Source organism: Zerene cesonia, chromosome 14 (assembly GCF_012273895.1).
Source record: "Zerene cesonia ecotype Mississippi chromosome 14, Zerene_cesonia_1.1, whole genome shotgun sequence".
NCBI lineage: Eukaryota > Metazoa > Arthropoda > Insecta > Lepidoptera > Pieridae > Zerene > Zerene cesonia.
Window position 1 is genome coordinate 1,807,020 of NC_052115.1, and position 10,883 is coordinate 1,817,902.

The following is a 10,883-nucleotide window of genomic DNA, read 5'->3' on the forward strand; positions in this document are numbered from 1 at the left end:
TAATCCAGTAACAGAGTTCTCAATTTTGTCACAACATTGTATTGCGTACTTTGAGTAATAACTAAATTATGGTACAAGTTGACATTGACATCAATAGATGTAGTCATGATCAATTCATAGTTAGAGAAAACTAAACAAAATCATTATTTTAAGAAAAAACTAAACTGCCATTAAATTGTTGGTATCAGACCAAATTTAAAATAGACCACACGGAAGGCAGTAAATTTGAAATAAATTAAGAATATATATAATACCGCTTTATTATTTTTAAATAACCTTTTAATTACATAAATTAATTTGTAGCTTTGGGTTGCGTTGCCAGAATAATTATTAAGAAATCATTTATTTATTATAATTAAACCGGTTTACGCCAACAACATTCATTATCTGTTAATTCGTACATTATATTTATAATTTGTGCAAAATTCCGTAATTTATTAATCAATTTATTTAAATCTCGGGTAGAAATATAATTGCAATCAATATGCATATATTATGTACTTTAGTAACTCGACGCATAGTTCGTAGATATTTAATTTCTAGTTAGGTCAAAGTATAATACCTCTCTTACTAATATTGTTATCACATAAGTTTAAATTCAAGATTTAAATTTATGTTTTGTTATTACAAGTGATCTTTATAAATAAATAAATAAAAGTATGTTTTCTACTCTGTGACGCAAAAACAACTGATCAAATCTGTATGAAATTTATACTCTCCCGAACCGTTTTTCTGTCTTGTCCGAAAATCATTTCTTGTTTTAAATATGCCTGATTAAAAATATGTGTTTTCGCACATCCTCAGATCCATAGAATAATTTAACGAGAACATTCTACAATCCAATTTAGCATACATACACATAGACGGCGGAAAACGACTTCGGAAAACGTCTATATATTCATATATAGCAAATGATTTAACTATTACATCTCTCAAACACCTTCTTTCTATTAATAAACGCTGTTCTGCCTTACTCTTATCATTTAGGGGGATGAAAAATAGATGTTGGTCGATTCTCATAGATACCGGATAAGATAGAGAAAAAAGTAAATTAGACGTTAAAAGAAGATTAGACAAAAATTTCATCAAAATCGGTCAAGCCGTTTCGGAGGAGTATGGCAACGAAAACTGTGACACGAGAATTTTATATATTAGATAAGACGCTCTCGACGATACATGTCAACTTTTAGCGTTCTTTATAACGCTTTAGTTTAGCTGCTAAAATATATAAGGCATTTAAATTGACAAGCGCAGCGTTATACAAAGTTAAATGGCTTTTAATAGCGTTGCGTGTTGTAGAGCATCGAATAAATATTAAGCACTTTTTAATAGGTTTATCATGATACTGTTATCATCGGAACGGGGGTCAGCATACAAATATTCGAAGTGATATCATATCTATTATGATTTTAGATCGAAGATTACCAAAATATACCAAATTATTTAGAGTATAATTGAATTAGATTAGTGGGGTAAGTACCTTGCTCCATTATTATACGATTTAACATTAACGTTTAGTCTGTCGTAAACTGGGTTTTGTGGATTCATAGATTTTAAATAGAACGATCTAGAAAATGTTTAATATTCTGACTTTACCGTTCGATTCTTTCCATTCATTTCTTGATACATGTTACGAGCAACTAAACGTCAAAATCACTGTAATTGAGAATTATCCTCATCGAATTTACTAAATATACAGAAAGATCAGAACAGACAGAAATGTCTCTCTCTTTAAGTTCTTTTGTTTTTTTCTATTTTCTATAATGGTCGATTTTTCAATCGTTAGTTAACATTTATTCGACGGATATCATACTAAACAACCATTTAAAAAATATTTACCATCTTATATGTAACATTTTTATGTTTGTATAATTAATTAGTATTGAAAGGATAAATGTTTGAAAAATCGGTGGAAAAGTCAAATAACTTGATTATGAATGAAATAGAAAAGTGATAAAAGAAATTACTTATATCAGCTTCATAATTTAATCTTGTTTAACTACATTAATATTCCTTGACAATACAATTACAAAAACTATATTACAAGACAAAAACGAATCCCCACTGATATTATAAATGCGAAAGCTGTTTGTCTCTTATTCACGCCTAAACCACTATTGAACCAGAATTGATCAGAACCAGAATTGATTAAATCAATTTGAGACCCGATAAAGGATAGGTTAGGTTAGAAAATATTCATCCCAGAAAAACCTCGAGATTGTCTGTCTTCTTTCTTAACTTAGCACGCGAAACCGCGAGCAAAAAGCTAGTACATGAAAATTAAACCTGATATATAATCACAATACATGTAGAATCTCCAACATACGTACCTACGATATTTTATTGACGCAAATTGCAGCAATTAAAAAGGCAAGCCCTGACAGTCGGTACTATAAATGCTAACCGATAAACCCACAATATTTTGCTAACAAGTAATAACATAATCAGTATATGGTTGTAACCACCGGGTTGATTTACTAACTCAAATAATAGTAACTCTACTATAAGTTATAAACATCGTTTTATAAAAGCTGTAGACGGAAATATTTTTCGAGCAATCGAAACGCTTTCCGTAGTAAATTATTAGTGATTGATAGTATTAAACCGAGTGGAAAATTGCTTCAACATTGCCTAGAATATCGCTCTTATATTTTTAAGAACATTAACTGTATCGAATAGTTGTTGTATGTTTTTAAAAAAAGTTGTAAAAGCACGGCGATTTTGCTTTGAAAAATTTGTTAAGAAACTTATTTATATGATGTAAGAAGTGGAAGATTTTTTCCTTAAAAAATTAAACACATCATTATAAACCTAATTATGAGTATGCTAAATAACTAAGTTATAGACCGTGACCGAGAGTATTTAAGAGTTATCCTTCCACGTTGCATCATGATTTATATTATGAAACATGTTATATGAAGAAATATAATGTTTCAGGATGAAATTTAACAATACCGGAATTTTAATAAAAATCTCTTCTACAGGAAAGCTTACCAATGTCCCTGGAAGGGTAGTCCAAATGTTCCTTCTAAATTGAGATTAAATGACAAACATTTCCTATCAAACGCAAATAGTATTTCGTGAATCGGGTGATAACCCATAGCGTTAACGAATACAAAACCAGAAAAATACACACGAATTAAGAACCTCTGTTTTCGGGAACGTGTATTATAATGTCCAATGTACCTTTTATACACATGTACCCAATCAGTCTTCCTCAGCGTATAATTCTTGCGTTAGAAATGAAAAAAGGGAGTCATGTTCATTATTAATTTGATCGTAATAAGAATGTACTGCAATTCTATGCAATTGCCCAATCGATGTAGTCAGATAACAAATCGCAGCCAGTCACAAAGACCCAACCAAGTGAGGGTAGTTGAGCCAAACGTTGAATAATCAACGTACGAATACCAAGCAGCAAACCGTAAAAATTCACACCGTTTCTAAGTGATTCGGCATTTTATAGGATTCAATAGTGAAACAAGTTTTGACTAGTTATGAAAAGCGATATCTGTATCTTAAATGACAGTTATTCATCCAATAGAATATTAAAAGACAATTGATACCTAACATTTGATTAAACTGCTTCTATTTACCTAAACCAAAGTGAGTAATGTATTCGTTTCATTGTTACAGATGAAATGGCGAGTGGCCAGTGGGATGGGCGTGCCGCTTGCTGCAGCAGTGTTCTTTATGCTACCGCTGTTCACGTCTTCTACGGGAGATATCAGTATGTTTATATCTATAAAATTACTTTCTTAGGTCACAGCGGGCAACTGAGCTGATCGTTCACCTAATGGTAAGCAATCACCACCGCCCATGTACTGACAGAGGCTCAGCGAATGCGCTGTCCGCTTTTGAAGGGTAAGGGATAAGGAAAGGATTGATGACTAGAAAGAAGGAATGGACTGAGAAGGGTGAGGAAAAGGAAATATTTTAATAAACTTTGTCTCGGTCAGACTGTATATTGTTCTTAAAAACCATATCTTTTTCTATATAGCGTTGTAATAATACGGAAAAGTATTATAATAGGTTTTTTTAGCAAGTCAGCCAAAATTTATTAAATGGAAAGTTCAGCCATTGTCACAATAAGCTCTTAAAGTACAAAGGATGAATAAAAGAATATTAATCAGTCAATGCGGAGTAAATGACTACACGATTATAGTCTTTCTCTGTGTGTTTATACGCGCAAGATGTAACAGTTTCACAGTTACTTGTAAATATTAAGCTATAATATTCGTTCATTCGTTCGAGATAGGAAGAAGGAATAAGAGGAGTCAAATTCGAAAACCCGATAAAAAACCTGCCAATAAGCATATTATAAAACGCGCCAACGGATAGTACCTACCTAAAAATTTAATATTTATATTATGCACCATATATATTAGGCATCGGCAAATAAAGGGTTTTCATAAATTCTGCCCCCAAGTGATAAAATAGAAGAAAATGTGCAGCATAAAATTAATATTGACTACGGGGTATAACTGCGTGTATGTCAATATTAAATTTATCAAAACATCGCATTGTATAAGACAGACAGACGTTACAGCAAAATTGTAATTCACTGAATATAAACACAACATGTAGCATGTCAATTATTTTCATCGTATCCACAGGAAATTTTAATTTAATTGAACAAAAAACCCGAATTCAATAGCCAACAAAAACGAGTTCGTCTTGTAAAGCCATTATCTTAGTTTTATTAATTTCCAAACTTCAATACGGCTGTAACAAAAGCTTGTCTATCAAAATACGAGTCTATTGTAACGTGAACACAATCGCAATTTATTGTGAGCGAGAATATTCTAAAACAGAATTTTTAAAGGCCCGCCAAATTGCGTTTTTTGGTGTGGAAGCGCGGGAAACACAGCGTGGCGTGGAGCGAGTTTCTATGCTGGTTGCTAAGGAAACGATTCTCTTACTTGTATAAAATATAGTTTATAATAAATCTAATATAAAATATATAATAAATCACTAACTTAAAATTTTGTTACCCTTAGTATAAGTAGCTACAATATGCATGATGTGCTCACTAATTTAGGAATTCACACCGCAATGTAACAATTTTTCTATACGTTTTCAGTTCTATTTGTGTCAATTCCATTTTGTGAACCGAATAAAGAAAAGAAAAAGGTCTGTGTGTGATTTACACACTATAGAAGTGAAACTTCAGTAAATCGACAATAGAATGAGATGAATATATATATATAATAGTATGTATATTTCTGTCTTATTCTTTGTCGGCTATATTCTACACATTTTTGTATATGTGTCTCTTACCTGTCGTTTTTCCGTTGCATCAGGTTTGAAATCACAACGATTCTAAAGAAGTTTCACTTCAAAAAAAGAAAAAAAGAGAAAGGAAAATTGTTTTTTTTGTTTATTTATTCACGATGTATTAGCATAGACAATTGAGATTTTACGGTCTACCGCTAAAATTAAGGCACAATTGGCAGATAATAACATATCTCATTCACTATCTCCCATTGAACAGACCCGTAATGTTGTTTCACAAAGTTTCCGTATTTTCATAACACTTTAAGGCGATAGTAGAATACGTATTCAACGAAAAGGGACATAAGGAAATTGCCCGAAGAAATTTCGAGATAATGTCCTTACATTTTAAATGCGCAGTTTCGTCAGAAGATGGGACTATTAGGGACCCAAATTTTATCATATTATCGTGTACAAAAACACAAGCACAAAATACGTTACCTTGATTTGTATATGTTTATAAAAGAAATGAAAGACGTTGAAATTGTATAAACAGAATATTAAAATTTCGCTTATTATCTAAAACGTGATGGATAACTTGGTATTTTCTTATGCAAATGTTTATTTTATTAATCATCTAGCTTTCCACCCGCGGCTTCGCATGCGAGGTCAGAGAAAATAAACAGTTATCATATTACATGACATATTTTTAAAATGGCGTCATATATCGGAATTTATAACTTTGGAGCGTCCAGCCTCCTATCTCTAGACACGAATATCATATCAATAAACCGCTCAGTTGCGACGTGAAGGCAGGACAAACAAACACACTATCGCATATAAGTCCTACTACACTTAAAATAATAGTATACTAGGTCCAACTAATTACAAATACAAACAAATTATCTATATAATTTGTATATATAACCAGTTGCAACTAAACGACTTTTCCCATATAACCGCTTAGTAAGGCACCACAACAGCAGCCTTACTCCATACAAAAACTGAACACTTCATTTTTAAAACCAATATGAATAACAAAAACGCGTAAGTTATAAAGTGTTAACAGGATAAACTAGATCGACATATGTGAATGGAAATAGTTTACACATATCACTAAAAGAATAAAAACCACGAATGCTGTTTGAATCGGGCTGGAACAATTGTTAAAAATTGGCAGAGCTTGTCTATGAATTTTGGTGGTGAGAAATAAATTTGCTGCTCGTTTAACTTTCGTTACTCGTTTACTTACTAGCTTGATGCACGCGGCTTCGTCTGCGTAATCAAAGGGAATCATATTGAATGCTTCACAGCGGTAGAAAAAGCTACCTGCCTCCTAACTATCTTCAGAACTAAAATCGTATAAAATCCCTCCATTGTGACGTGAAAGACAAATGAATAAAGAAACAAACACACTTTCGCATTTATAAAATTAGTATGGCAAGGTAACGTGATTTTTGGTTTATAGGCCATCAACGACTATTTTTTGACTAGTCTAATATTGCCATTAGATACCTTGGTATAATTATTTCGTTGTCTTTAAAAATATTAGTTGTTTGAACGTATCGTAATATCTATACTAATTACATAAAGCTTAAGTGTTATTTGTTTACATGAAGGCCCTAATCAAATGATTACCGAACTTATTTCAAAAACGGCTGGATATACAAGATTCCTGAGAGCTAATTAATTCATGTATTATATATTATGTACCTACTACGGTAGCCATCACGGATATCTAAGACATGATAAAAACGTTTGAAAATCTATAAATTTATTTTTATTATAATCGAGACATGAATTTAAAATTCGAATTCAGGGCTTCACATTGTTTTTATTTGTTTTTCCTTTCGGCTTTTCAGCAGCTTGGGATAAAAAAAAACTCAATTGTTATTATAAAATTTCTCAAAGCTAATTTGCACAATAATATAACAATATTTATCCCCATGTACCAGGACATCACGGCACATCAAGAGCTCGAGGGTGGCGGGGCAGCGTGCAGGCGCCAGCCGATGTCACAGCCAACAACTCCGTGAGCAACGTGACTGCGCAGCTGGGGGGCACCGCGTACCTACACTGCTTGGTGGGGCACTTGAATGAACGGGGGGTGAGTGACCTTGTGCATTTTATTTGGACTATTAATGGGTTAACGTATTCAGAGGGTTGGACATATTCATACACATTCATAGATAGACCAATGAACTTTTTATTTATTTTTTTTTTTTAATTTAATAAATAGGAGCTATGAACACTTTTCGATAGGCAAGCAAATATGATAGACCTATTATGAGACCTCTTTTTACGGAATATGTGCCAGTTATTGTGCCATTTTATCATGTTGCCAGTTAACATGCAAAATTTGCTAGTATTTTAATGATTATAAATTACATCGACAACAATAATATATCCGACCGTCTATCTAACATCCAATATCCTAGAACCTAGAGCCTATTAATTTACACAGAGTACTTTCACTAAATTCCAGTCACATATAAATACGTATTAAATGCTCAGTACAAACAGTTCCAGTTACAATTCACATTACAGAACAACATAACCCCAATACAAGCCCACAAACGCAATCGAATCCCAATTATAAAGTAATAAAGAATTGCTCAGCGTTAAATAGCACAAACACAAAACGTTTTAACGGTAAAACGGATTGCACGAATTCACGGAACTTGTATAAAATTTCAAACTGTAAAACGCTTGCTAAGCTCATAGCTGGCAAGTTGGCACAATTACAATCTGACTTGCTCCGCAATTTGCATATCGTACACGTCCAAGCGAAATTGAGAATATTGTTCGGTACACGGTATGTGACAATGACGCTTGTAATACAAACGGGGATGATTTTTGAATTTATGGGAACTGTATTGAGCGTTTATTGAAATCGCTTTATGGCTTCTGTTTGAATCGACAGCGTCATGTGTCAGCTATCTCATGGCGTGGCGATCATGTAGTAATTTCAAATTCTTAATAAAAGAGATGGATATTGCTAATTTCTGAGCGAAAGAACTTAAATAAAAAAAAATATATGGTTAATGAATTTTGGGATGTAGTTTAGATTACTGAACGACGTTTTTATTTACGTTATAACGTGTTATTGGTCTTGTTTTTGTTTCGCCTCTGCTACAAATGTAGCTGTAAGTTTTCTTTTAATAAAATTAATAAATAGAAACTGAGCCTGCATCATTTTACAGCCATAACACACAACAGCAACCTAAATTTACATTTTTTTTCCTTATATTGTCGTGTCTGTCTTCATAATTTCCTTATTTTTTCTTTGTAATGTTTAGTTATTTTGCATTTTTTTTTTTGTTGTGTGTTCTTGCGTGTGAATAAATGTTTGTCTATGTCTTTTTAGTAGGACTGAAGCACTTTACTAAAATAAAAAAATTATAGGGCTCTATTTATAAGTGCATACTTTTTATGTTATCAAGAGAATGTATTTTAACTAAAATACTGAATTTTACTACGATCATATGAAATTTTCTATTACCAAGTCTTGTACAAATAATCTTACTTTGTAGCTTTCTGTTATATTACAGTTTAGATGTATTGCGCTACAGATATATTCTATTATCTAAAATAATAAGTCTTTACCAATTTCCTCTTATTATAACATAGTCATATTGCAGTATGGTGCAGATTTATTTAACGTACCTATATCTTCCACAGATATCTATATGATATGTTATATTTCGCTTTACAACAATTAAATTGTAGACCGTTACCTCAAAGAACACAACCGAAACCAACAAAATTTCCCATCAGGCGTCACATTAAATTCACATACAGCGTCAACTACACAATTACATCAAAACGACCATTTAACAAACTAAACAAGAACGAATTCCCCGTTTTATTATGACGCTTGTGTTATTTTTCAGGCGAGTGTTGAATGAGTTGACAATATTAATGGTTTGCTTCCGTTTGCAGCAAGTGTCGTGGATTAGAAAACGAGACTGGCATATCTTGAGCTCTGGGAAATTCACCTACACAAACGATGAACGTTTTCAGGTAATTGTTGCTTTTTATTCGCATAACTAGAGCATTTCTGGAATATTCTCTATAAGGCTTATGAACAATGTGTTTTTTGTACATTTCTGAATGGATTTCGAATTTCTAGATACTAAGACAACCGTTGAAATGCGACCGAATAGATAAACGCAATGAATAGATAACGAACTTTCTCGAAGCCAACTAATGGGTCAGGAAGAGAAGCCATATCCCTTAGGAAAAATTTCACATCTTCATAATACAGCTATAAAGACTTTTTTAGCGTGAATACTATCCTAACTACTTAATTTCTTTATGATTACATCCAGAAAAAAGTTCAAAACTTCTACAAGACAAACAAAACTAAATCCCAAAAAAGAAATCCAGAATCTTTTTCGGAGCTTACTTTTATATAAAAAAATGTATAAGCCTCTAAAGTAGATATAATTCTTGATCCAGATTAGCGGTTGAATATTCATGAGGTCCCACTAGCCTTAAGTAGAGCGCCTGAAAACTTCCTGTATATTTTCATATGCAAATTCTTGTTCAGTAAGAACATACGAATGTGCTATAATTTGTTTATTTTTATTAACTCGTTCCCAACGAATGTAGGCTACGGTTAAAGCAAAATTAATGAAAATATTGCTTAACGAAAGGAAAGCAAATGAGCATATGTGTTATTGGTGCAACATCGAACATCGCAGTTGGAAAATTTAAAATTTTATTGGAAATATTGTGGGAGGACTGTCTCCGTTTATGGAAATATCTTACAATAAAGTATTATGTATTCAGGATAAGGAGATGCAAGTGGCGTACATGGAAATATTGTGAAGTTATTTCTCTGTTTATTTTGGCAGAACTCCTATTTGTATTATGATTTGCTTGTATTTTTCTTGAATATAGTGCTGAGTCATGCCACAAGTAACAATATTTGTGGCAATTTGTCTGATTTTCATTTACTTAATAATTAATTTATTATTCTTGTCAAATCCACAAGATAATTCAAGATTTGCATTTTTGGTAATTTAAACGGGTTGGAATATGAATTGTGTAATCGAGCTATTAGGTAATCGAATACAAACAAAGATAATATTTTAGATATTAAGGGGGGGTCAAGTAAAATCTTTCCAAATCTTACTTCGGGGAGAGGGGGGTTTTCATAAATATTACGACTTTTTTTAACAGAAAACCGTGAAAATAAAGTTAAGTTAAAGTAAAAAATGTAGAATAAACATATGGAAAACTTGATGTATTAGTGTTCGTCATTTATACTTTTAAATCACGCGAACGGGTATTTTTTATTATTTTTTTTCTTTCTTTCTTAAATCCAATGGGTTCATAGTCAAAATACATTCAAAAAATCTCACGTGACATTTGGGGAGGGGAGAGAGGGTTAAGGAAAATCTCACGATATGTCACCAAGGAGGGCGGGGAGGGTAAAAAAATCCTGAAAAATGTCTCACGTAATTTATGGACGCCCCCTTAAAAGTAGATATTAGAAATTTGCGAATAAGTGCTCAATCATTTACATTTATCACTTTTTATCATCACTCAACCGTTTTCCGTCAAATGAACATCGAATTTTTCAAACAAGAAATTGTATCAAAACTAGATTTAACCCAATTTATACACCCACCAAATAATCAATAGCATTTCATTCCTTCAGC

The 10,883-nt window shown here is 32.3% G+C and overlaps 1 protein-coding gene across 1 annotated transcript in view; it reads left to right on the forward strand.

Annotated features, from left to right (window-relative positions):
* The window catches only part of LOC119831719 (hemicentin-2-like), a 250,092-nt gene that overhangs the window by 218,092 nt on the left and 21,117 nt on the right, over positions 1-10,883 (forward strand). The window contains exons 3-5 of the mRNA XM_038355194.1: positions 3,637-3,730; positions 7,170-7,321; positions 9,157-9,237. Coding sequence (XP_038211122.1) covers positions 3,637-3,730; positions 7,170-7,321; positions 9,157-9,237 — 327 coding nt within the window. The remainder of the gene's footprint in view (positions 1-3,636; positions 3,731-7,169; positions 7,322-9,156; positions 9,238-10,883) is intronic.